Genomic DNA, 27,133 nt, shown 5'->3' on the forward strand with positions numbered 1-27,133 from the left:
CGGCCCGGGCGGCGGCGGAGGGAGGCGGTGGAGGGGCCGGGGAGGAAGGGACGTCAGGGGGAGGGGCGGGCAGGGCGGGGCCGCGGAGACCCCGCCCTCTGCCGCCGGCCCTTAAAGGCGCAGGCCCGGGCTAGCCGGGGGCTCCGGGGGCGGAGGCAGGTCTGGGCGCGTCGGTAGGGGAGCGTGTTCTCACCGGAGAGCGGAGACTCACCGGAAGAGAAGGGGAGAGAAACGCCTAGGCAGAGCGCCAGAGACGCAGAGAAAGATAGAGAGATGCAGAGACAGAGAGACAAAGAGACACAAGGCTAGAGAGACAGAAGTAGGGAGACACGCAGACATACAAAGAGATGTAGAGGGAGCCAAAAGACCCGAGCGACTAAATTAATTAATTAATTAATTAATTAAGGAGGGAGAAACATAGGGAAAGAGAGACACACAGGGACAGAGATACAGAGAGAACAGAGACACGGAGAGCGACAAAGACTGAGAGACCCCCACACGGGGACGGAGGGAGAGGCAAAAGGAGACAAAGAGATAACACACAGAGACGCAGAGACCTGTGAAGAGAGCGGAGATAAAAAGACAAGACAGACCGAGGCAGAGAAGCCCCGAGAGACACGAACCAGACAGACGGCGGCGCTGTCCGCATTCTCCCTCCCAGCCCACCCTCTGCTCAGTCGAGGGGCCCAGGAAGTTCTTGGGAACAGAGCTGAGGGCGCTGGGGGCGTAGTGTGCTAGGCAGAGCCGCTGCCCAGGGCTGACCACGAACTCTAGCAATGCCGCCTCCCACCTCCCAGAAAACTCCAGAGCCCAGGTTTGTGGCTGCGGGGCCCCTCTCCTGTGCACCCCAGCTGGGGTCTGAGGATTTCTCCCTATAGCTCTGTGACTCAAGGCAGGCATTGGCCCCTCAATCTACAAAGCGAGAGCAAGGATCTACATGTTGCCTTCCTGGCAGGGCTGAAGCAGGTGCCAGAGAGCCCTGTGTAGGTATGCACCTGCCGGGTGCAGCTGCTGTCGGGATGGGCAAGCTGAAACCAGAGGAGGGCAAGGGCTTCCCTGAGGTTCTGCAGTGGGGGCCACCCATCCCCTCTAGACTAGGGTGGCCTGAAAGAAAGAGGGGCATTGCACAGTCCTGCCCCCCCCCCCCCCAATCCCACAACCCTTGGATCGGGTCCATGCCCTGCCCCTGTCTGACCATCTTCTTGAGCCTCAGTTTGCCTTTCTAAAAGATGGGTGTGATGCTCACACCAGTGTGTTGGGAGTCAGCTCGAGAGAGCTGCCTGTTAAAGGCTCAGGAATTTTGGAACCGGTTAAGACAGCCATTATAAAAAATTAAAGTATGCAAACACGTAATTAAATAAATTACACTTAAAACAAAGGTAACAAATGCGCATCCCAACCTAATTATTTCACTACGTTTTGCTATTATCTGTGATCCTGCGGTCATTTACATCTATTGTGCCTTCGTGGTGAAACAACTATCTAATGAGCTTCTGTGCATCTCTTCCCCCCAAAATGCTTTCACTGACATCACTGTGGCTTCACATCACCGAGTCCAAGCTTGGTAACTTGAATGAGCCCTGGCGGGACGATTGACACCATGGAAGACGGCAAACGCCGCAAATCGAGGCTCCCCACCCCCCCAACCCCCAGAGAGCAGGTTGTCAAACATTCATCAGCCTATCACCGGTTGATACTATCAGCTACGTAAACTCACAGAAGCTTCCTCTGTGCCCGGCTCTGAGCACTTTATTCTTTCTGCCACCTTGTGAGTTTGGACCGTCATTCTCAGCCCCATGTACACATGCTGAAGGTTACGTGGCTGGTGACAGGCAGGCTTGAGGTTTGAACCCAAGTGCTTCCAAACTCTGGAACTTGGGCTCTTAAGCACTATGGGCTTCCTGTCCCGGGACCATAATAGTAGCAACCTCAGTCTGCGGTAAGAGACTATGTATGTAATGACTACATATGTAAATGCTTCACATGGGTACATATTAGAACTTCGTAAGCGGGCGACATTACCATTGTTACTCAGCAGATGGGGCCCAAGGAGTCTCGGGAATGGTGGGGTGCAGAGAGGGAGGAGTTCAGGATGGTGTTCCAGAAGTTTTGAGATCCCAAGAGCTCTGCAGGGTGAGGGGTGGGGTCTCGGGGATGGGTTGGGGGAGCTGAGTCACTCCTTCCTAGGCTTAGCGCGGAGAGCCGCAGTTCTCCAATGCACCACGCGGGGGCAGCAGATCACCTCCCTACACGCACCTGCCCGCCACACCTCAGGCCTCACCCTGGCTCCGCCCCCCTCACCCCAGTACTGTCCCCACCCCATTTCCCAAATGAGGGGACTGAGACTAAATGAAGGGGGGAGGCTACAAAATGATGAACCTTAAAAACAGTATGCTTAGCAAAAGTAGGCCGACACAAGGGACCACTTACTGTGATTCCTTTTATATCGAATGTCCAGAATAGGGAAAGCCGCGGGGCTGGGAGCAGAGGGGAAGGGGGGAAGGGGGGCTGCTAAAGGGCTATGGGTTTCTTTGTGAGGTGATGAAAATGTTCTGGAATTAGATAGGGTGACAGTTGCTGCATCCTTGTGAATATACTGAGAGCATTGAATTGGGCACTTTGAAAGGGTGAATTTTATGGCATATGAATTGTACCTCTTTTTAAAACAATTTTTTAAAGTTTATTTTGAGAGAGAGAGAGAGTGTGTGTGTGTGTGTGTGTGTGTGTGTGTGAGCGCGCGCGCGCGCACATGTGCATGAGTGGGGGAGGGTCAGAGAAAGAGGGAGAGAGAGAGAATCCCAAGCAAGTTCCCAGCTGACAGCAAGGAGTCCAACGCGGGGCTCAATCTCACAAACCCTGAGACTGTGATCTGAGCTGAAATCAAGAGTCGGACCCTCAACCGACTGAGCCACCCAGGTGCTCCTGAATTATATCTCAATAAAATATTGAGTTAAAAAAAAGAGGGGGGATCTGACAGCTGTCACCGCCCACGACAGGTCATTTGGTTCCAGCCAGATCTGGTCGCTGCCTTCTGATTTCCACGGGTCCACACGGACCTGGTGAGGACAGAGCCTCTTCCCCCCCACCCACCCCCCCAATCTGGGCCACTCAACCTGGCTCCTTCCCCAGGGCCCAGGTCTTGAACTGAGACCTTCAGATCTTGGAATCTTAACCCCTGACCCACTTCTTCCAGCATAGGTGTCTATAGAGCCCTTGCTGGGGCTGGGCAGGGATCCCTGAGCCCAGCCCCGACCCTAACCCCACACCAACCCCAACTTTGCCTAGGCAAGTGATCCCTTGTTCCACGCCTAACACCTGCGACACGATGCCTGAGCGCCCCAAAGAGCACCTGAACCTGAAACCCAGCCTTACAAGTAACCCAAAGCCTGCATCTAACCCCACCCGACCCCCAACCCATTCCCAACAGCCCCCCCCCACGCTGCACCTGCCATATGCGTCCCCAACTTCCAATCCTTAGCTCTGATCTATCCCCATGTGTGCATTCGGTTAATAAACCTTTACTATTGTGTGCCAGACGCACATCTAGGGATATAAAGATGAAGGAGGTAAGCAAAATCTGCTTTGGATTTACGTTCAAGTGGGAGAGTCAGGAAATCTACAAGGGAGACAGAGAAATCTGATCGTTCAAATTGAGGAAGGTGATATGAAGGAATTGAGGAATCAGAGCCAGTCCCTGGGGAGAGAGGAAGTGGGGGGGGGGGGGGAGAAGGGGCTTCTGCTGTTCAGGGAATGTCTCCTTTGAGGGACAGAGGCTGGAGCTGAGGCCAGGATGAGGTCGAAGGAGGGAGCCATACAGGGACCCGGGGACAGGGGAGAGGACTATAGTTCCAGAGCCTTGCCCCATGCCACCCACGCCCTGAGGCCTCTGATCGCAGCTTCTGGGCCAGCAGAACCTTCCTCCCTGTCTTTATTCCAGAGCCAGGAACCCGAAGGAGAGCTCTGGGCTCGCATCCAGCGTTGGGTGTCTCCCCAGGGTGCCCAGGATGGTGTTGTCACCTTGGAAGGCGTGAAGAACAGGCGGGGGGGGGGGGGGGACAATTCCGGGTGGGGGTGAGGGTGGGGGCCAGACTGTGGCCTTGTCCTTCCCAGCCCAACCCCAGCTTGGCCTAAAAGGGCAGACAGATAAAGAGTCCTTCCCGCCCCTGGCCCCAGAGAGGGAGGGGTTTCCTGACAGGAAATTGACCTCCTCTAACCCCCCCCCCCCAGTTCCAAGCTCTCAGCAGTTCTGGCTGAAGTGTCCTCAGGGCAGGACAGCAGCAGGGACGGAGGGACGAAGGCGCCTGCTGACGAGGAGGTGAGTGTGCTAGAGGAGGGGGCAGGATTCTTGCGCCCTGGCCTGGGCTCCCCCCTGGACCTGGGCTGGACCAGAGGTGGTGAGAACATGTGCCCTGAAGCCAGGAGAGGCTGGGGGCAAAGACAGCATGTGGGGTCTGGCCTCAGGAGGGTGCCAGCCACAGGGCAGGAGGAGCCGGGGACCGCAGGGGGGTGCAGTGAAGAATCTGGGGACCCTGGGGATCCAGAGAAGCTTCAAAGGAGCCAGGAGAGCTGGGACCACCAAGGGAGAAAGGAGAGAAAGGGTCTGATGCCCTCGGAGTTCAGGTTGGGAGAAAGCGGTGGATGCTTTTCTACATCCCCAAGAGATGGGGGCTTGGAGATGGTGTTCGGAGTGAAGATGTGCATGAGCTTGAACCGGGCTGGGCTGATGATGGGATAGTTTGGGGGCGAGGTCTGGATTGGGGTTGTGTGGCTGGGGTCCAGCATGGACGCACACTTTATAAGGGCTGTTCCCAGATACAGACTTGGGGGCTGGAGGTGCTGACTTCTGCAAACAGGTCAGACTGCCCGTGGAGGGTTTAGGGCTTTGGGGAAAGGCTGGCAGCGAGGAGGAGGAGGAGGGGGGGGGAGGAGGGGGAGGAGCCGAAGCCCAGAGAGGGAAGCGCTGGTGGCCAAGACATCCTGTGGGAGTCGGGAGGCTGGGGGCTTGAGGGATGCCTCGGAAGTGAGTCAGGGGCCCGGGCACTGGGAGGCAGATGAGGGGGCTGGAGGGGGCAGGATGTCGGAGGAGCCAGTTTGCAGAGGCGGGTGGTGGAGGGTGGTGGAGCCTGGAAAGTGGCCGGGCCACTTTGGAGAAACTGTTGCAGCGGGGTCTGAGGATGTTGGAAATGGCTTGGGGGGTATTGGGATCCAGTTTGGGGATGGAGGTGGGAGCCAGTGGGGGAGTGGCAGATCCAGTTTGGGTCATGTTGGCTTCTGTTACAGGGAAGTAGAAGGGAGATGTGGATTTTCGGAGGCGGGGGGGGGATGATGGACACAGGGCTGGGACACGGTGAAGCCATTTGTGGGATGAAACACACAGAAGCCAGTCGGGAAAATGAAAGACAGAGAAATCCGTGCACGACTTGTGGGTGTGTGCATGGGGGGCTCGTATCGATTGCCCACAGCCATGGGGGCTCCAGGCAAGGGTTGCCATGGTGACTGCCTCTCTGGAGGACAGGGGACCATGGAGACTGGAGAGAGGCTTGAGGAACGACAGCTGAGGTCCAGAGGCTGAAGTCAGGGAGGAAAGAAGCGGGGGGGGGGGGGGGGGGGGGCTCCCGCATGAAAGGAAGATGCTCTTACCCACGGCCCAGCCAGCTCGGGGACCCTTTGAGCGTCAGCCTCCTTCCAGATGCTCTATGCACCCCCAAGGGGCCGCCCAATCCCGACCCTGTCCCTCAACTGCTCGGAACCTGTCCCAGTTCAAAACAACCTATGTGTCTAGCAGGAGGTGAGTGGGGAACCCCCTGACGTTTCACACAGTTTTGCCAAAGCCAGACAGTGGAAGAGTAACGCGACACTGAAATCGACTAGAGCCACCGAGATAGGCACGGATACCTCTCCCATGTATGTGAGTCCAAACACCACCATCAAAGCGCAAGTTGCTGGATGCGCGTAGTAGGAGAGCCTTCACAGAGCGGTTCTGAAACCCCGTAAAGCGATACATTGTTTCTGGATGCAAGGCTACGGAGACTTAAGAGTAAAAGTCGGGTTGGCCTGGGGAGACACGCATTCTGGATGCTACTGTCCTGGGAAGAGGGCAAGGGAGGAGAGCTGGGGGCGGGGAGTGCATCTTGTAATGCTCGATTCTAAAAAAGACCCCCCCCCAAAAAAAAAAAAAAAAAAACAAAACAAAAAAAAACCCCACCCCAAACAAACAAACCAACCAACACCCAAACAACAGCCAAGCCTGAGCCATAGAAACAGAATAGCCACAAAATAGAATGTTTGCATTAGACGCAGCTAGGATTGGAAGCAGAGGGGGTGTTTATTTGTTTTCTAAATTTTTCTGAATTCCCGAATCTTTGAACGATTTCATCATTTTAAAAAGCGCCCTTCCACAGTTCCCCAGTGTCCTCGGGAAAAAGCCCAAGTCCCTCCTCGCGGCTTTCCTCTCCGAGGCCCTGCACGTCTTGCTCTGTACTGACCTCTCCAGCTTGACTCCTCACCCACAAGGAATGAGGTCCTTGCCTCCTTCCTTTGTTTCCTGTTTAGCACCCATTCATTTCCTGAGCGCCTGCCCTGGGAGTTGGGGACGCAGTGGTGATTGAGACAGCCCGACCCTGTCCCTCCAGGGACTTCACAGTCCGGTGGGGGACACAGACTCATCCCCAGACACTGACAACTCAGAGTGGGGAGGGCTGGGATGGGGAAAATCCTGAGGGCGGAAAACTCGACTCAGCCTAGGCATGACAGAGGGCTTCCTGGAGGAGAGGGCCTTGGGGGCTGGATCCTAAAGCCTGAATGGTGCAGGGAGAACAGGTGTCCAGGTAGAGAGATCAACAAACGCCGGCACCCAGAGGAGCCTGGAGGGGGAGAATGTGGGATAGCACTGGTGAGGTGCACAGTTGGCAGGCAAGGGCGGCTGGATTTTGCGCCAAGGGTACTGGGGAGCCATGCAAGGTTAAGAGAAAGAGCAGGGCAAGTTTGTGCTTTAACGAGATCCTCAAAGGTGGGCTGGAGGGGCCAAGGCGAGAGCTTGGAGACCAGGGAGAAAGGGGGGAAGTGGGAGGGGGCCTGGACTGGGGCAGGGGCCATGGAGAGGGAGGAGATGAGGGACTGAGGAGGTGGGATAAAATTCACTTTATTTTGTTCTATTTTATTTGAGAGAGAAAGAGAGAGGGGGGGGAGAGACTCTTTTAAATGTTTATTGAGAAAGAGAATCTTAAACAGGGTCCATGCTCAGTGTGGAGCCCAACGTAGGGCTCGATCCCGCGACCCTGGATCATGACCTCAGCCAAAATCAAGAGTTGGATGCTCAACCGACTGAGCCACCCAGGTGCCCCATCAAGTTCAAGTTATGGGGCGCCTGGCTGGCTCAGTCTGTAGAGCGTGTGACTCTTGATCTCGGGGCTGTAAGTTCGAGCCCCACTTTGGGTGTAGAGATTACTTAAAAATAAAATCTTGGGGCCCCTGGGTGGCTCAGTCAGTTAAGTGTCTGACTCTCAGTTTCCACTCAGGTCATGGTCTCACGATTCGTGAGGTCGAGCCCCGCCTCAGGCTCTGTGCTGGCAGCACGGAGCCTGCTTGGGATTCTCTCTCTTTCCCCCTCTCTCTGGCCCTCCCCTGCTCTCTCTCTCTCTCTCTCTCTCTCTCTCAAAATAAGTAAATAAGTTTATTTAAAAATTTGACTTTAAAGCGTACAATTCAGTGGCATTCCAGTACATTCACAGTGCTGTTAACCATCCACATTATGTAGTTCCAGAACATTTTCATGTCCCAAAAGGAAACCTGTACCCATTAAGCAGCCACACCCATTAAGACCCACCCCCGTCTCCCAGTCCCCGGCCACCACTCACTTCCTTTCTGTCTCTCTGGATTTGCCTGCTCTGGACATTTCCCAGTAAGGCTTTGCTAAGGCGAAGAAGAAGGCGGGATAGAGGTGACAGGTGTGCTGGCTGGACAGGGGAGAGACGAGGCAGGTGCCCATGTGTGTGACTGATGTCCGGGTAGACGGTGGGGCCCGAGTCCCCATGCAGTCTCTCCTCTTCGCTGGCTGTGCCGCCTTGGGACAGACGCTTCCCCTCTCTGAGCCTGTTTCCTCTTAGAGTGGGAGGGTCCACAGAGGTGATGAGCACCCAGACAGGAAGTCAGGCAGGGAAAGGGTCTGAACGCCAACGGTCAGGGTAATCAGACAGGTCTGGGCGCGAATGCTGGCTTTGTCCCTGAATCACCGTGGGGCCTTCGGTAAGCACCTTTGCTCCTCTGAGCCTCAGTTTCCTCATCTGCCACGTGGGCATATAGTAACAGCACTAGCCTCATGGGATTAGTGAATGCTCAGACCAGTGCCTGGCACGCAGGCCCTGCGTGGCTGGGCACCCAGAGGCGTTAATTATCAACACCACTTATGTTTTTCCCAGGCCCCTGCCTGTCAAGATGCCCATCCTGAAGAGTCTAGGGGTGGCCGACCCTAAGGTGCCCCGGGCGGGGACGCTGCCTCTGAGGTCCTCTCGGAACCCCTTTGAGGAAGTTCCGGGACCGGAAGAAGACGAGGTTGGGGAGCTGGGGAGCCTGCCCAACGGAACATCGTGTCGCCGCCGTGCCACCCTGGAGAAGCTGGCCGGCCTGGCCCCCTTCCGGCTGGGCTGGACCCCCGGCCGGCGGGCAGGCAGCCCCGGAGATGGGCAGTCCCGTTCTTTCCTGAGCCGAGTGCTGACACCAGGGATACGCAGGAGCTCAGCAGATTTTGGCCTCCTGGCCAGGCTTCAGGGGACCCGAGCCCAGGGCGACGAGGAGGTGGCTGGGGAGGCCGCCCGGAGACTGGCCTTCCTGAGACTGGGACGCGGGCCCAAGCCCCGTCGCGCGTCACTGGCTGAGAGGGTGGTGCCCGCAGGCGAGGCAGCTCCCGAGCCCCCGCCCAAGGTCCCTGAGCCCCCAAAGATGAAGGAACCTCTGTCAGGTGAGTCGGGAGCCCCCGCCCAGCCCCCTCCCTCCAAAATCTTGATTTCTATCACCAAGCCCTGGCCGCAGCTGTGTCTCCACACCCTCCCCCAATCCACCCCACCCCCAATCCACCCGCCCCCAATCCACCCCACCCCCAGTCCACCCGCCCCCAATCCACCCCGGACCCATCCCACCCGCCGCCTGCCGGCCTCAACCTCACCCCCATGTCCTATGATAAGGATCATGAACTTTGGTCTCATCTCCTCTAATCCCTTCTGCACCCCCAATTTCAACCCTCCTTCCCTCCCTCCCTTCAAGTTCAGCCTCCATCCCATCTCCTTTCCATGTAGCCACATCCAACCTTGACCTTATGCCTCTCCCTAACCTCTGTACCCCACCCCCTTCCCATCGCCAGCCCCAACCCTGGCCCCAGACTGCACCCCAACCTCCTCCTTCACCCCCAACCTCCTCTCCTCTTCCACCCCACTCTGAACCCCAAACCCAAATCCAGCCCAACCCCCCAACCCCCAGCTTCAACCTCATCCCCACCTCACGTCCCAGCCGCACCTCGAACTCCCCGCCACGCCCAGCGCCTACCTCCCACCTGCGTCTCCCCACTGTGTCCCCCACGGCCTGTGTTACGTTCTCCAGGCTGCTGTAACCTTGTCCCACAACCCCACAAACCGGGTGGCTTCAACTGTAGAAATCTGTTCTCTCCGTTCTGGATCCATGCCCTTTCAATGTTTATTTATTTTTTTTTTTTTGGGACAGAGAGAGACAGAGCATGAACGGGGGAGGGGCAGAGAGAGGGAGACACAGAATCGGAAACAGGCTCCAGGCTCTGAGCCATCAGCCCAGAGCCCGACGCGGGGCTCGAACTCACGGACCGCGAGATCGTGACCTGGCTGAAGTCGGACACTCAACCGACTGCGCCACCCAGGCGCCCCTCCATGCCCTTTCAGACACGCAGAGGGGACTCCTTCCTCGACTCTTCTGGGCCTGGTGCTTGGCTGGCCATCTTCTCGCGATGCGTGTCTGTCTCTGTGTCCACATCTCCCCTTTGTGTAAGAACACCAGTCACGCCGTATCAGAGCCCATCCTACGACCTCACCATTTTAACTTGCTCACCTCTCCGCTCATCTCTGTCTCCAGAGATGGTCCCATTCTGAGGTACCGGGGGCTTAGGACTTCACGCGTGTTTTTTCTTGGTGATGGTGGGGGGGGGGCACAACTCAGCTCATACCCCCACCCCGTCTCTATCCTCAGCCCCAAACTACCCCAAGCCCCAGGGTCTTCTCTTCAATGCCTTTTTGAGTTTCTACTCTATCCTTATTCCAACCCCACTATCCCTTTAACCTCATCTCTGTGCCCAAGAACCGTCAACACCACGGGGGCCAGCCAGTGCCCTCCCGCATGCAGGTTGCAGCCTGGTCCCCAATTTAGCCTCACGCCCAACCCCCGACCCAGGCCCATCTCAGCACCCACCTTCAACCCCAACGGCAAGCTAGTCTCTCCCCCATCATTCTTTTTTTTTTTTCATTAAAAAAATTTTTTTTCCATTTATTTATTTGAGAGAGACAGAGCCACAAGCGGGGGAGGGGCAGTGAGAGAGGGAGACGCAGAATCGGAAGCAGGCTCCAGGCTCTGAGGTGTCAGCACGGAGCCCGACGCGGGGGCTCGAACCCACGAACCGTGAGATCATGACCTGAGCTGAAGTTGGACACTCAACCGACTGAGCCACTCAGGGGCCCCTCATTTTTTTTTTTTTTATAACGTTATTTATTTGTTTGTTTTGAGACAGAACATGCAAGTGACCATGGGGGGGGGGGGCGGAGGGAGAGGCAGAGAGAGAACCCCAAGCAGGCTCCAGCCTGTCAGCACAAAGCCAGAGGCAGGGCTCAAACTCATGAACCGTGAGACCACGACCTGAGCCGAGATCAAGAGTCAGAAGCTTAACTGACTAAGCCACCCGGGGAACCCCTCTCCCTTCATTCTTAATCCCTGACCCTTAATCCACCCGCCCCCAGTCACCGTCCCAGGCCCCAGATGTCAAGCTCAGCTCCTTTCCTGTCCCCTCTAGAGGTTGCACCCCAACTTCCCCCTCATCCCTTATCTCAGTCCCATCTCTGAGACCCCGGTTCGGATCCCTGGGGCTGGCTCCGTCCACCTTCATGCACCCCCCTCCTCACTCCCAGACCCCCCACCCCCACCCCCCACCGCATGCTGCCTCAGCCCCCGGGGACCTCAGGAGAGCCCTCACTTCGCCCCACATCCTGGCCAGGAGCTATTTCAGCCCCGGCTCCCAGGGGACTGGGAGGGCACTTCAGGGAGGCGAGGAGGGGGTGACTGGAGCCCCCGCCTTCTGGAAACGGATGGGCAGAAATAGCGCTGGCCAGGAAACAAGTTTCTCTGCCAGGGAGGAAGTGGAGGGGGGTGGAGGTGTCGGGGTAACCCTGGGCCACCGGGACCCTCCCTTGGCCTTCACGCGAAGGCCTCCCAACCCCCTGGGGGTGTCTCTTGGGGGAGTCGGAACGCACAGTGCCAGATCACCCCCACAGCCACTCCCCCCCCCCCCCCAAAGACCCTCTCTGGTCTTGCTCTGCTCTCCCCACCTCCTGGCCTCCACCCTGCCCCTTGATCCATTGCTCTTCTCCACCGGCTCCCCCTACCTGGCTCAGACTGGCCTCCCTCCCGCCCTCCCATTCCCTGGATCCCTTTCTCTGGATCCGAGGTGCCTTCCCTGTCCTCGCCCCTCAAATATCCCGGTCCCTTCCCCCTATCCTCACCCACTCTCCCATACCCTGTGCCGTCCCCCGCCCCTCTCCCCTCCGCCTCCCCCCCTCCCCCCCCTTCCCCTGACTTCTCTCCCTCCTCCGCCCCTCCACTTCCCTCCCTCACCCTGCCCCCCATCCCTCGCCCGACAACCTTCTCTCACCCACCCCTCTTCTCCCGGAACGTCCCGGGCTCCTTTCTCGGCCCCTCGCCTCCCCGTCTCCCCCCGCCCCGCGCCCTGCTCCCCCCTGACCTCCCGCTCTGCCCCCACAGTGCTGGAGATCCTGAGCCTGATCCAGCAGCGCGAGCTCGCGCGAGCCGACGAGCACATCTTGGAGCTGGAGGCCGAGGAGCTGGCGTCGTCGGGGGGCGGCGCGCCCGGGCCGCCCGGGGCCGAGGGCGCGGCCGGCGGCCGCCGGGCGCGGGACGTGGCGCTGCTGTACGAGGCCCTGCAGCGCGAGCTGTGGGCGCTGGTGCGCGAGACGCTGGCGGGCCCCGGGCCGGGCGCGGGCGCCGGGGCGGGCGCCGTGGCGCAGCTGGGCCAGGTGCTGGTGCAGGAGGAGGCGGCCGACGGGCGCCGGGGGCCCGGGGCCGCCCGCAAGCTGCGCGCCCGCTGGGCCGAGGCGGTGGCGCGCGCGGCGCGGGAGCGCCTGGAGGCGGCGGCGCCCGGGGCGCCCGGGGGCCTGGCGGGGCAGCTGGAGGCGCTGCGGGCGCGGCTGCTGGAGGATATGGGCGTGGTGCGGGGCCGCCTGGCGCCCGCCTACCCCGCCGGCCTGGGCGCCTTCGGCGTCTACCTGCGCGGCTACCACGGCGCGCTCGCCGACTGGCTCGGGGCCGCCGCCCGCCGGAGGCTGCCGCTGGCCGACCGCTACGCCCTGCTGCACTGGCACAACCAGGTGTACCCCAGGTGAGGCGGGGCGGCTGCCCCCGGGGCGCGCAGATCCCGCCCCCGACCCCCCCTGCGACCCACGCTCCCCCAGCCCCGGCCTCGCCAGGTGCTAAAGACCTTGGAACGGCCCGCTCTTCAACCCTCGCCTCTGAGAACCCTCGACCCCGCCAGCCCTCACCCCCGCCCCCCCCGGGGACCCTTACGATCCGAGCGTCTGAGCGCGATCCTCTCGTCCCGCGCTAGAACCCGAGCAACACGGGCCCTTCCGGTTGTGACGGGTCAGGACCCCCAGCTGACCCCTCCACCCTGGGGAGCGTGGCACCGCTCACCCTGCCCGTCCTGGAATCTGAGCCTCGCTGCCCCCGCTGGTCCCGGAAGCTTAGCGGCCTTAAGTTGCCATTCTTAAAAATCTTAGCACCATCGACCCTTCCCGGCGGCGTAGGACCTTCGCATCGTTGACGGTTAAACTCTCCGAATCTTAGCAACACGGATCATACCGCTCCCTGCGGTTGTAGAACGTTAACACCCCCCGCTCTCCCAGACTTAGAACCTATGGGCACCATTGGCCCGTCCGGTTCTGAAATCTCAGCAACACTGACCATTTCTTTTTCCCCCCGCCACCCTTTCTTCCTTCCTTTGAAAGACTCCATTTTTTTTTTTTTTTTAAGTAATCTCTATACCCGGTGTGGGGCTTGAACCCACGACCCCGAGATCAAGACTGCAGGCTCCACAGACTAAGCCAGCCAGGTGCCCACCACTGACCACTTCAGTCCTAGAAGCCTCCGGGTGCGGTGGACCCCTCCAGGCCTAGAACCTTCGCATCAATGACACTTACACTATTAGAATCTCAGTATTGTTCTGAGTCCTAGAATTTAACACAGTTGCTCATTTTCATCTAGAACCTTTGTAGCATTGACCCCACCCCACCCCCAATCCTGCAACCTTCACACCACTGATTCTTAAAATACGAGGACCTTAGCACCAACATGCCTAAAATCTTAGCATCGCCGACCCTCCGAATTCTAGAACCGTTACTGCTCTCTCTTTCGATCCTAGGGCATTAGCACTGTTGATTTTTCCAATCTTAGAACTTTAGCACGGACGCTTTCTTTTTTTTTTTTTTTTTTCAACGTTTATTTATTTTTGGGACAGAGAGAGACAGAGCATGAACGGGGGAGGGGCAGAGAGAGAGGGAGACACAGAATCGGAAACAGGCTCCAGGCTCCGAGCCATCAGCCCAGAGCCTGACGCGGGGCTCGAACTCCCGGACCGCGAGATCGTGACCTGGCTGAAGTCGGACACTTAACCGACTGCGCCACCCAGGCGCCCCACGGACGCTTTCTTAAAAACTTTTTTAATGTGTATTTATTTTTGAGAGAGAAAGAGAGAGAAGAGTAGGGGAAGGGCAGAGAGAGGGAGACACAGAATCCGAAGCAGGCTCCAGGCTCTGAGCTGTCAGCGCAGAGCCCCATGCGGGGCTCGAACCCACCAACCGCGAGATCATGACATGAGCCCAAGTCAGATGCTCAACTGACTGAGCCACCCAGGTGCCGCTACACTTTCAATCCTAGAGCCTTAGCAGCGATGAGACTTCAAATCCTAAACTTCAGCCGCATCCACTCCGGATGTGGACCCACTGTGGATCCCTCCAGGGTTAGGACTGTAATCTCTTGATCCCTTGAATTCTAGAACCTTGGCATTTAGAACCTCAGCGCCATGGACTCTGCCGCTCCTAAAATTTCCTGTCAAGTGTTTGGATCCTAAGACATACCCAGTCTGGTGGCCAGGGGATGGAATATGATTAGCCAGGACTGGGTCACCTACTGGTTCCAGGGACAAGGGAGCTGGCCACACCCAAACCACAGGCTGGCGAGTGAGGAGGGTGGGTGGTCCCTCAAATAAAACCCTCACGCTGCCACCAGAAGAAGGGGAAGGTGACAGGTACTGACATCGACCCCCTAGATCCCATCTGGGACTCTGTATGAAGGACACGGTCACATCTCCCATGGGAGACGGAGGCAGGACGGGGAGTCCGGAAAGCTTCCTGGACGGGAGTTAAGTTGCTTTGTAGGAAGATGGTACTTCTGGCTGAGAAAACACCAAGAGCAAAAGCCTGGGGTGCGTGTGGATGGTGGAGGAGGCATAAGGGGTCTGGTGGTATGGCACAGACCAGGTGTGTAAGAGTGTAGGACCCGGGAGCGAGGGCTGGACTGGGGAGGCCTCGAAGGCGGGTGACGTGATGGGGACAAGGAGTGGAGGCAGAAGCTGGTCACGGCCGAGACTCTGCGTGCCAGCCCGTCAAGCCTGGACTTGATCCCTCCAAGTCTTGCCCGGACACCATTCATCAGGGAGCTGACTCAGACAGCTGGGGCCAGGGAAGCAACAATTCCAGAGACTTCCTTTGAGGGATGAGCAAATCTGGCCCCTAGAGAGGAAGGGAGTGGCCCAGGGTCACAAACACACTGGGTGTGAAGGGGTGGGGGGGGTGGGGAGGGGTTCCGTGGCCCAGGGTCCCCCCTCTCACAGACCCCTCTGTCTCTTACCTCCCACTCCCAGAGAGGTCCTAGGGCTGGTGGACCTGGTGGCCCTGGAGAATGGGGAGCTGGGGCCCCTTCTGTCTCCTGGCACCCTGCGGGGCTTGGAGGATGAATGTGTCACAGACGTTAAGGTACCGGGGGGACTCGGGAGCCAGAGGCGCTCTGCAGGGAGGGAGGGGTCGCTTGGGGGGGGCTGGAGGGGGGGCTCTCCTCTCCCCCTTTCGCTACGTCCATTTCCCTGTTCCCTTTGTGGATTTCTGAGTTCTGTCCGAAAGACACAGAAGTGTAAGCCCACGCTGATCACTTCTGCCTTATGTTCCGTGTGGTCACCCAAGCACCCAGGGGGGCACAGAGCCGATCAGCAAAGTTTCCAGACATTCCGATACTTGGAATCCTAGAGCAGGAGTCGGTCACAGAAGCTCAGCCCGCGGTCCCAAAGACTCACAGAAGGAGGGCATGAAAGCAGTCTGTGCATACAAGCGGGGCCGATGGCAAACCCGGGTAATAACTGGCCAGGCGTAGGCACCAGTGAGGAGAAGGGTGGGGCCATCAACACCCAGCCTGGCCACGGGGCTGTCTGCCACTGGAATGCCAGTCCTGCCTCGGCCACAGAGGTCAGAATCGTAGTAACTTGAGAGCCTAGAGTGGTTCTCAGATTCACTGAAGGGAACATTGGACCAGGGAATCAGACGTGTGTCAACCTCAGAATCCCAGACCCTTGGAATTCTTGAATCACAGAATCTGACTCTCTTGAACAAAATTTTTTTAAAAATTTTTATTTATTTATTTTTGAGAGAGAGAGAGACAGAGACAGAGCTGAGCAGGGGAGAGGCAGAGAGAGAGACACACACACACAGAATCCGAAGCAGGCTCCAGGCTCCGAGCTGTCCACACAGAGCCCGACGCGGGGCTCGAACCCATGAAACCGTGGGATCATGACCTGAGCCGAAGTCGGATGCTTCACCGACTGAGCCACCCGGGTGCCCCTCGAACAAATTGTTTTTGCAGAACCTGGGGACCAGAGTCTTAGGACCGTCAAATAATGACAGAATAGACCCTCAAACTCCCTGGCCGTCAGATGGATGAAACTTAAAACTATAGCCTCTTAACATGAAGCTCCAAATCATAAGGACGCAAGGGGCTGGGGAGGTTTTGTGGTCCAGCCTCCCTCCTTGGAGTAACCTTGACACGCTCAGGGGTAGGACCCAGATCGGCCTGGGGCTAAGAGGTGGGAACCATGGAGGGGAGAAAAGGAGGGACAGGCTTCCAGGCACCCCCTGACTCCTGCATTTCCCCCCTGCAACCTCCCCGCTCCAGGCTCAGACTCGGGCAGCCCTGCTTCGGGTCCTACAGGAGAACGAGGAGCACTGGGGGAGCACGGAGGAGCAGCCCAGCAGCCTGGCGCAGGATGTGTGTGAGGTAGGGGGTGGGGAAGAGGAAGGAGAATCCGTTCTCCAGCGCCCCCCCCCCCGGGGGGGCGGGAAGGTAAGACCTCCCCCCTCCTCACCCCTTCTCCTCTCCGGGGACCGTGTAGTTGCTGGAAGAACATACGGAAAGAGCACCCCGCATCAGCCAAGAGTTTGGGGAGCGGATGGCCCACTGCTGCCTGGGGGGGCTGGCAGAATTCCTGCAGAGGTATGGAGGGCTGGGGCGGGGCAGGGGTGCAGGGCGGGACGGAGGCATCGGTAGCCGGGATCCAGCAGAGAGAGGAGAGATGAAAGGCAATCCAGTAAGGATGGGCAGGGGCGCTTCAGTGAGGGTCACGGGCTTTGTTGGGCTGAGTGGCCAGCAAGGGGACCCTCCTCAGGCCGGGTGCTCCGTCTGTCACGTGTCATCCCTTTCTCCCCCCCTCCCCCCGACTAGCTTCCAGCAGCGGGTGGAGCGATTCCACGAGAATCCAGGAGTTCGGGAGTTGTTACCCGACAGGTACATCAGTAGGACCATCTCCCTGGTCAACTGCGGGCCCCCCTTGAGGTGAGAGCACCCAGCGTGTGGGGGAGAGGACCAGTCCCGGCGACAAGCTGAACTGGGGTGCCCGGGGCCCTGGGTGGGGATCACAGAGCTGGCCCAGAGACACGGGCATGTGGGGGCCTTAGAAACATCAAACCTTGGGGAGGGGGGTCCTAGAAAGAATCTTAGCATCACAGAGCACTAGAATTATGTAGCAATCAGAATATTGGGGTGCTGTAATTAACGCGCACCTAGAAGAAAGACTCAAGCACTCTAAGAATTACAGATCTTTTTTATTTTGCTTTTTTTAATCGTATTTTCCCTTTTTTATTAACGTATTTTCAATGCGTTTTCAAAATCGGTGATGTATTTACATGCTTCCTAATTCAAGGCACACTCGGGCACACCGTGAAAAGCCTCACGCCTATACGGCCCCCACCTTCCTTACTGCTAGAGTCTGTCGTATCTTTGCAGGACATTTACCAGTAAATATGTGTAAATAAGGGTGTGTGTGCATTTGCATACTCTGCATATATATACATATGCATATTTTGTGCATATCCATACACATATTTCATATATACCTATTTCATATTCATATTTCATATAGAAGTAAATATATCTCACTAATGTGAATCCATATTATTCCTTTCCCTTTAAGAACATTTTTTTCATGTTTATTTATTTTTGAGACAGAGAGTGAGCAAGGGAGGGGCAGAGAGAGTGAGGGAGACACAGAATCGGAAACAGGCTCCAGGCTCCGAGCTGCCAGCACAGAGCCCAATGCGGGGCTCGAACTCACAAACCATGAGATCATGACCTGAGCCGAAATCGGATGCTTAACCAACTGAGCCACCCAGGTTCCCCTAAAGCTTTTATTTTCAAGTAATGTCTACACCCAATGTGGGGCTCGAACTCACAACCCTAGGATCAAGAGCCTCATGCTCTACCGACTGAGCCAGCCAGGCCCCCCTTATTCCTTTTCCTTAAAAAGAAAAATATGCAAATGGTAGAATATTGAACACACTTCTGTGCCTTTCCCCCTTAACAGCTTGGAGATCTTTCTGTGAGCTTTTGGAGTTACCACTTTTCCTTTGCAACACGTGAACTGCATTCCACGTTTTGCATGTTCGATCATTTATTTAATGTGTCCCCAGTGAATGGAGAGTTGGCTCCACCCTGTTGCAGAGAAAAACGTGGCACACCTGTCAACTCCCACAGACGTGGGGACTCTGAGGGACACAGTCCCAGAAGGGGGCCCGCTGGGATTTGGCCAGAAAATGCCACATTGCTCTCAGACCAGGTTACTGCCCTTTTAATGACGGAGGGATCATGGTTGCAATGAGAGAAAATGAGAAGCGTAGAATCTTAGAATTCTAGACGTTTAGAATCACGTTCCACGGAGCTTCCACACACACACCCCCCCCCCCAGCCTCCCAGACATCCCCTGATATTTGTCATCCCCCAGACTCTCCCCAGAGCCCCTGACTCTCCCCAGCTCCCCATCGGACCTATCACCTCGGTGCTCACAAAATAGAGTCCATCTGAGAAGGCAGAGGGGTCCAAGCAGTTGAGCTGAATATCGGGGCTCCTTGACTTTTGGCTCCTCTGATCCACACAGGGCTCTGGCAGAGCGCCTGGCGCGGGTGGGACCCCCCGAGAGCGAGCCGGCCCGGGAAGCCGCAGCCAGCGCTCTGGACCGCGTGACCCGCCTCTGCCACCGTGTCCTGGCTGACCTGCTTTTCCAAGAGCTGCAGGTGAGTGAGGCAGGGGGCTGGGGTAGGGCCTGTGCCAGGAGAGGGGAGTACCGCCCCCCCCCCCCGCAACCTGCAGTTCCTTTAAGCCCATGACTCGGTGTTTGGGAAGCACGCGGGGGGGGGGGGTGATGGCCTGTTTGGGCCATTTGTAGGGGGGCAAAAGGGGGTGGAGAAAGGAAGAGAGGGGAGAACACAGTCAAGGGAAGGATGGAGAGCCACCAGCAGAAGGGGTCTTGGGGATCAGGTGGAGCCCCTCCCCACTGAGGCCCCCAAATCCCTGCCCGGCCTCTCCTAGACCCTGGAGCCCAGGTTACCCCTGGGCTCCTGTGCGCGCCCAGAAGGGGCTGGGGTCAGAAGTGGGTGAGAGTATGTGGGGAGGGCGGTGGGAGTACCTGGGAATGAGACAGAGGTGTGTGTATCCCTGGTTATAGTGCACGCTCAATCTATGTCGTACATCCGATCATGTCCCTCCTCTGCTCAGAACCCTCCATGGCTCCCAGCTCATTCAGGGCAAGAGCCAAAGTCCTTGCTGTGGCCCCCAAGGCCCTGGATGGTCTGACCCTTTCCTCTCCCTCTCTGACCTCCCCTTCTCCCACTGTCCTCCTCACTTACTCCACTCTGGCCATGCCAGCCCCCTTGCTATTCCTTAACAAGACATAGTCCAGCCTCAGGACCTTTGCACTTGCTGTTTGCTCTGTTTGGACCGCTCTTCTCCCCAGTAGCCCCATTGCCCCCTCCCTCACTTCTTTCAAGTCTTGATCCAGATGTCACCCTCTCAGTGAGACCTCCTCTGACTGCCCTATTTAAAATAGAAGCCCCGGAGGCGCCTGGGGGGGCTTAGTCAGTTAAACCTCCCACTTCAGCTCAGGTCATGATCTCACAGTTCGTGGGTTCGAGTCCCGCGTCGGGCTCTGTGCTGACAGCTCGGAGCCTGGAGCCTGCTTCAGAGTCTGTGTCTCCCTCTCTCTCTGCCTCTCCCCTGCTCATATTCTGTCTCTGTCTTCCAAAAATAAATAAATATTTAAAACATAATAATAATAAAATAGAAGCCCCGAGAGGAGACTCCCTTCCCCACTCCCTGCTGAGTTTCTCTCCAACCAAGCACTTAGGGCCACCTGCTCTGTTACTGCCTTTGCTTTTTTTTTTTCCTCTCCCCAATCCAGCTCCCCCCCCCCTCCCCCCCGGAATGTGAGCTTCTCCAGGGCAGGGTTTGTCGGAATGTTTCTAAAATAACTTTTTATTATGGAAAATTTCAAACGTACACAAAAAGTAGGCAGAATGACAGAATGACCTCCCGTGGACCAGCTCCAGCAAGTATCAGCTCCAGGCCAATCTCGTGTGGCCTTTCTCCACCCCCCCCCCCCGCCCCCGCCACATCCTGTCATCACCCATCAAGGTTTCAGCCTGCATCTCCGAAAGATAAGAAATCCTTCTTAAACAAACATAACCACGGTGCCATTTTCATACCCAACCAAGGGAACGATAATTCCTTAAAATCACCAAATATCAGATCGGCATTATGATTCCCCTGACCTGCTCGCGATGATCAAATCCCCAAGAGTTTTGTTTGTCTCGTTCTGCACCGTGTGTCCCCGAGCCTCCTCCATGTGTCCCCAGCGACCCAGCTGAGCCACAGAAAGGGGGCGGGGGGGGTGTTTGTTGAATGACTAGACGGACAAGTGTGTGCATGAACGTGAGCGAGTGGGGGCCTTATGGGGGTGCTGGGAAGGGGTACAGTCTTTGTTCCAGCAGTGGGTGCACTGCTTCTGAGGAGGGGGACCTTGAGCCAGTTGCTTGCCCTCTTGGGGTTTCTGTTCGCTTATCTGGAAAATGGGCACAGGTGGCTGGTGGCCGGAAGGAGCCAATAAGATTGTGGCCGTACCGTGCTTACCTGGGTCCCAGCCCACGGGCACTGGCTGATATCTCGGTAAAAATACAGGGTTCAGAGGGGGCGCCCGGGTGGCTCAGTCCGTTAAGCATTCGACTGCGGCTCAGGTCACGATCTCACGGTCTGTGAGTTCGAGCCCCGCGTCGGGCTCTTTGCTGACAGCTTGGAGCCTGCAGCCTGCTTCGGATTCTGTGTCTCCCTCTCTCTCTCTGCCCCTCCCCTGTTCATGCTCTGTCTCTCTCGGTCTCAAAAATAAATAAACATTAAAAAATTAAAAAAAAAAATACAGGGTTCATAGCAACAGTGACAGGCCCTGAACCAAGAGCGTCAGCTCATCTAATTCACACCTGCTTTTCAACACAAGGCCCCACTCCTGGAGGTTCACGCGGCCAGGCTACTGTTCGCAGTAGGTGTGGGGCAGAGTGGGATAGGACCTACTTCAGTTCAGGCCCCCTGGACACTGACCCCCCATGTCCCCGGGGACCTCACGTTCCCCAGGGTCCACCCGGCCCACGGCATCTCCCCCTCCCTGCCCCCAGATCCACTTCAGGGACCGTCCTGCTGCTGGTCCCACCTCTTAGGTCACTTGCAGGTGCCTCCCTCCCCTCCCCCCCCCACCGAAATTGTACGAATCTTACTATCTGGGTCCTGCATTCCCCCTCCTCACCCCTCTCATCTGCTTCTTTCCCTCTTTCTTCTCTTTTGAGCCCCCCCCCGCCCTTTCTGCTTCAGCCTTGCCCCTCCCATCAAGATCTCGGTAATGCACAAGCCTGACCCACTCCTCCTGCTCAGAACCTGCCATGGCTCCCCAGTGCCCTCAGGAGGAAGCTGGGGCTCCTCACAGCCCTGTGTGCTCCAGCCCCACCCACCCCCCCACCCCCTGTCCCCCTGTGGTGAGTTCTAGCTTCAAGAGTCTGTGGAACCCATCAGTCACACAGGACGCCCTTGCCTAGAAGAGCCCGAGCTTGGTTTGCTGCTCTGCTGTTGCTGTCTTGAAGTTCTTCATAATTTTGAATGAGAGCCTTCCATTTTCATTCTGCGCTGGGCCCCTCAAGTATATGGATCTTGCCAGCCACAGGAACACCTTCTTTCTGACCCCACTGACCCCAAAGCCCGTCTGAAATCTGAGCCGCCTTCACACTGGCTCCTCCCGCTGATTGAGCCACTCCCTCTCCCACCCCTCACCTCCAGCCTCTGTCCCCAGCTCTGGTGTCCCCTCCTCCAGGAAGCCCTCCTTGACTCTCTCCGCTGACTCAGGCATCCCCTCTGGGCTTCCCAAACTCCTGGGTTCCCGCCTCCCTGCCCTGACCACTCTGGGTCCATCACTGGGGACGGTCTGTCCCCCTCCCCGGACTGTGAGCCCGGGGAGGGCACCGTACAGAACCGGTTCGGCTCCCATCTGTTGAACTGGTAAGTGAAGAAAGACGGTGGCAGGGAGGAGGGCTAAAACCATCTCCCCCTTCCGTCGCACCCAGCCCCACTTCAACAAGCTGATGCGCAGGAAGTGGCTGAACAGCCCGGAGGCCCTGGATGGCATCGTGGGCACGCTGGGCGCTCAGGCCCTGGCACTGCGCAGGATGCAGGATGAGCCTTACCAGGTGCGCGGGCTGGAGGGGCGGGGGGGGGGGGGAGAGGAGGGGCGGGAGCGCTCCGCTGGGGGAGACGCGTTCAAGGTGCGGAGCCACTCGCTCAGAGTGGGATAGGCGGCGCTTGCGCGGAGGCGCATCCGCGGGCATGTAGGATGGGGTGCGCCCAGGGTGGGGGCCTCTGGGAGGTGGGGCTCCCGGGGGGGCTGGGCTGGGCCGGCAGGGGGTGCCGGCGAGCTGATGAGGGGGCAGAGGAGGGTATCATCGGGCAGGACTTGGGGTCACCCGTTGGGAGTCGGAAGGGCTGCCTGGGGGGCCGGGGGGCTAAGAGGGGGTGTGGCGCCCTGTGGGCGGGGGAGGGGTTCCCGTTGGGTGCCCGGAGTGGGCGCGGGGCGCGTGGAGAGCGGGGGAAGGGGTCACCGGCTGCTCACAAGCCCTCGCGTCTCCCCCGGTCCCCAGGCGCTGGTGGCCGAGCTGCACCGGCGGGCGCTGGTGGAGTATGTGCGGCCCCTGCTCCGCGGACGTCTGCGCTGCCGCTCGGCGCGGACCCGCAGCCGCGTGGCCGGGAGGCTCCGGGAGGACGCGGCCCAGTTGCAGAGGCTCTTCAGGCGGCTGGTCAGTGCGGCCCCGGGGGTAGGGGTGGGGGTGGGGGTGGGGGGGCTCCAAAAAACCTGGCCTCGCGAGAATCCTCCCGCCCCCCCACCCCCGACCCGCTAGCCGGGGCGGGGCCTTAGCCTAAAGCCGTCGCCCAACTTTCAGCCCACGGTGAACACTTTGATCCTTGGCCTCCGCGCGTAAAAGTCGGCTTTCTCACGGTGGGGGGGGGGGGGGGCTCGCCTCCGGGCGCAAACCGGAATCCGGTCCCCTGTGCGTGGGGTGCGGATTGGGTCACTTAAGTCCTGTGAAGGGCTTGGGACCCCACCTGGCACAGAGGTAGCGCTCCGGAAACGTCAGCTATTGTCACGAGCACAGACAGAGGCTCAGCGCAGCCAGAACTCAGAATCCTGGCGTTCCCAAATCCAAGAGTTCCAAATTGCCCCCCTCTTTAATTTGTACCCCGTTGCAACCAGCGGGAGCTCAGCAGCGGGGGCGGGGGTGTGTGTGTGCGTGCGTCATTTTATTAAGAACGCAGAGAGACCCCCAGTACGCGTCCTCCAGGTTCCCCTAAGGGTAACGTTTTGCAAAATCCTAGGGCTAGGCTTTGAGGGGTGTCCCCGAGCCCCCCCCCCCCCCAATTATCCACAAACCTGGGAGTAGATGTATTATGGATTTTTCTTCCAATTGCCCAAGCTTCCAGATAACCCGCCCCTGGCCCCCTTTACAGACGCGAAGACTGAGGCCCGGAGGGGTGTGGTTTACGGGGAGGGGGACCTGGGGCCAGAGTGTGAGCCTGGGGCCTCCCCCTTGCAGGAGTCCCAGGCCTCGTGGCTGGACGCCGTGGTGCCGCACTTGGCCGAAATCCTGCAGCTGGAAGACACGCCCAGCATCCAGGTGGAGGTGGGGGTGCTGGTGCGGGACTACCCAGACATCAGGTGAGGGTCCCCCACCCCACGCCCGCGCCCGCCCGGCTCGTTTTTTGCGCGCGCGCCGCCGCCAGGCCGAGGACTGTCCGGGCCCTGGCATCCGTCCCCGCGTTTCCTGCTCTTGGGGCGGCGAGCGTGTCTGACGGCCGTTTCCTGCTGGAACCAGGGCATTATTAATACGATTTCCCTCCTCCTTCTCCTGCCGTCGCCGCCGCCACCAGGGCTCGCAAACAAACAGGCAGTCACAGGAAGCCCAGGGCAGGGGGGCGCGGGGCCGCCGGCGGCAGGAAGGGCCAGCCCAGCCCGGGAGCCGCGGGGGACACGGGGACACGCACGGGCACACGGGCGCACACGCACTGGGACGGCGGCAGGCGCCGCTCAGATCCTGGTGGACCATTTCCTTTCTGGGTGACCCTCTCTGAGCCTCGGTTTCCTCACCAGGTCCATGGGGGATAACAGGACTCTTTTCCTAGGATTTGGGGGGGGGGATTCTTCGTCATCATTCCATCTTCCTTCTCCTCGTCATCCACGGTGACCGCACTACCGATTCCCGATTCTTATTTATGAGCCCTGATGTCAGACCTGAGAAAGCATGTTACACACCCACTCAATAAGTAAGGCCTATCATAAGAGTTATTTTAGCAAATTATATGCAAGTAAAAGGCAGCGCTGTTCTCAATGCTTGGCGTCATCTGAGGCAGGCAGAAATTAAGGAGATTGCCCTAAATGCCACAGCTAGCAAAGCTGGGGACTTGACGCCACTCCCCCCCCCCGTGGCAGGCCGTCTCTAAAGCTGGTGCACCTGACCACCCATCGCCACACCGCCCCCTGTGAATGCGGATGGGGGTGGTCGTGCAAGGCTCTTCTGTGTAGTGGGGGGGGGGGGGGGGTTACCCCTACGCCCCAGGGAGTGAGGCCTCCGCTGGGTTTAGACTCCAAGGTTGAGGGCTTGGGGTGAAGGGAGCCACCAGTCCAGGACGGTTACTTCTGACTCTGGGGAGGCGGGTGGGGGGGCGGGGGGGAGGGAAGACGCCTGAGCTGTGTTGAAGGGGGGTAGCGCGGAGGCCCGGGAGCTCTGTTTGAAATGAAGGTTCTGGAAATGACTGCTGGGTTCGGGGTCTCGTGTGGGAATGTGGTGATGGTTCCTGGCTTTGGGCATGGGCTCAGGAACCGGGAACCGCAGCGGTGGAGAAGCTTCCAGACCTGGCCTGGGGTCGGGGTCGGGGGGGTGGTGGTGGGGCGAGGTGAGGGTCCTGACCGCGGTTGTGGGTGAGCACTTCCGGGTTAGGTGGAGCGATGGGGGTGGGGGTGGGGGCGCTGTTTGAGGGGCAAGGGAGGGTGGAGTTAGGGTTGGTGTAGATTCCAGAGCTGATACAGGTGTGAGGGGACCAGAAGGACATCCAGGAGCTGCCTGAACTGAGTTGGGGCTGAAGATTGGGTTTAGAGGTGAGGGTTCTGGAATGAGTTAGCAGTGGAAGGATTTGGAAATGGTTGGAAGGGAAGTTTTGGAGGATAGTGCCGGCAGGAGGGGAGACTGGGGGCTGGGGGGTGGGGGGGGAGGGACCTGGAGGGCAGCAAAAGGGCTCCAGAGCTAAGGTAGGTTCTGGAACGGACGAGGTTCACAGGTGGGCCAGTGTGCGTCTGGCGCAGAGGACCCCATGCACGTGTCCCTTCCTCTGTCCCCAGGCGGAAGCACGTGGCAGCCCTCCTGGACATCCGGGGCCTGCACAACACAGCCGCCCGCCAGGAGATCCTGGCCGTGGCCCGGGACCTGGAACTGTCGGAGGCGGGAGCCCTGTCACCTCCTCGGGACCGCGCCTTCTTCTCAGACATCTCCGTGCCCCGCCCACCTTTCTGCCTCGGCCTCCCTCTCTTCCTGGGCCGCCTTCCCCTCTCCCGGCTGACCAGGCCCGGTCTGGCCTGCCTGCCCCGGCTTCGGCCTCCGTTTCCATCACGGCCCCCCACCCAACGCTGAGACTCTCCCAGCCCCCTCCCACCTCAGTGCCCCCCATCTTTGCTGCTGACAAGCCGTTCTCCTGTAGGGCCCCCTCTTGACTCCCTGCCTGGGACCACAGACGACCTAGGATGGAAGGATCTTCAGAGGCCTTTGGGGCCACCCCTACGCTCCCTGCGTAGAAGAGAAACGGGCCGGAGGGACCAAGGACTTTCCCAAGGCCACGAAACTCAAGCTCAGCACCAGCTCCCAGCCCAGCGTGTGCTGGGTGGCGTTTTGGAAGGCTCTAGAGAAGTGTCCCAGGCCCCCCCTTTTCCCCTCACCTCAAGGTCTGGCCCCAGTCCAATGTATTAAGGAATGTACGATACTTAGAATAAAGAGGTTTCTATTTAACACAAGGAAGGGCTGAGTCCCCAGCGTGTGGGGGAGGAAGGACCGGGGGCAGGGCCCAGGGCCAAGGGCTTCTCACACGCCCAAGGCTGGGCTGGGGTCCAACTCCTGGGCAGGGCAGTGGAGGCTGCGGGAGGCCCCGGAGGGCAGAAGCAGGCAAGCCATCCCATTTACCCCGAGTCCCCAGGCTGCGTGACTCCATCGCGAGGCCCTCGGATGCTCTCAGCCAGGGTCCCTCATTTTGTCAATCCTGACATGCCTGTCCTTCATTTCTGGGCCTGGCGGCTCCACCTTGGCACACCCCACCCCCCTCCATCCATCCTTAGCCCGGAATCTATGTCAAGAGAGGAAGGAGGTTGGGGGCAGGGCCGGCGGCATCCAGGGCGCCCTCCTGGGTTGATGCAGGAAAATCTCAGGGTGGGAAAAATTCCAGCGTCTCACCCCAGCCCCTCCGGATCCTGGTCCCCACCGAGACCTTGAGGTCACCTCCCTGCTGACCCCTGCCCCTCCGGCCTGTTGGACAGCCTGTGATGGATGCTTCCTGGTGTGTGTGTGTGTGTGTGTGTGTGTGCGCACGCGTGCACTTTTTTTTTTTTTTTTTTTCCTGAGAAGTGGGAAGGAGGAGGCAGCCAGGGGTCAGCTTTGGGCCTGGGGTAGGAACCTCACCCACGTGTGAACTCAGGAAGGTGGGGACTGAAGACTCTTGGAGCCTCGGGGCTGTGTGACCTTGGGCAGGAAGCTGCCCCTCTCTGGGGAAATGCTTAACCTCTCTTTGCCCAGGACGAGGTGAGACATCCAGAGGCTGTCCCCGCCTCCTTCCCACTCCTGAGAGAACACTTTCAATGTCACTGATGCACAGGGAGAGGAGTTGAGGAGTGAACGACAGGTTGCAGTTTTCACTCACGTTCACGAAGGATGTATTCACCTCAGTGAGGTGGCGTCCTTTC

General features: G+C 58.6%; 1 protein-coding gene across 1 annotated transcript; it reads left to right on the top strand.

The window, feature by feature from the left end:
• Positions 1–4,209: 4,209 nt before the first annotated feature.
• On the top strand, positions 4,210–26,194 carry EXOC3L2 (exocyst complex component 3 like 2). Its single transcript, XM_043598607.1, has 12 exons — positions 4,210–4,315; positions 8,418–8,956; positions 11,986–12,619; positions 15,158–15,269; positions 16,456–16,557; positions 16,673–16,773; positions 17,002–17,112; positions 18,710–18,845; positions 22,209–22,331; positions 22,779–22,934; positions 23,730–23,851; positions 25,529–26,194. The coding sequence occupies exons 2-12, from the start codon at positions 8,434–8,436 to the stop codon at positions 25,815–25,817; spliced, it is 2,409 nt and encodes an 802-aa protein (XP_043454542.1). The 5' UTR covers positions 4,210–4,315; positions 8,418–8,433; the 3' UTR covers positions 25,818–26,194.
• The last annotated feature ends 939 nt before the right edge of the window (positions 26,195–27,133 follow it).

This window comes from Prionailurus bengalensis, chromosome E2 (genome assembly GCF_016509475.1).
Source record: "Prionailurus bengalensis isolate Pbe53 chromosome E2, Fcat_Pben_1.1_paternal_pri, whole genome shotgun sequence".
NCBI lineage: Eukaryota > Metazoa > Chordata > Mammalia > Carnivora > Felidae > Prionailurus > Prionailurus bengalensis.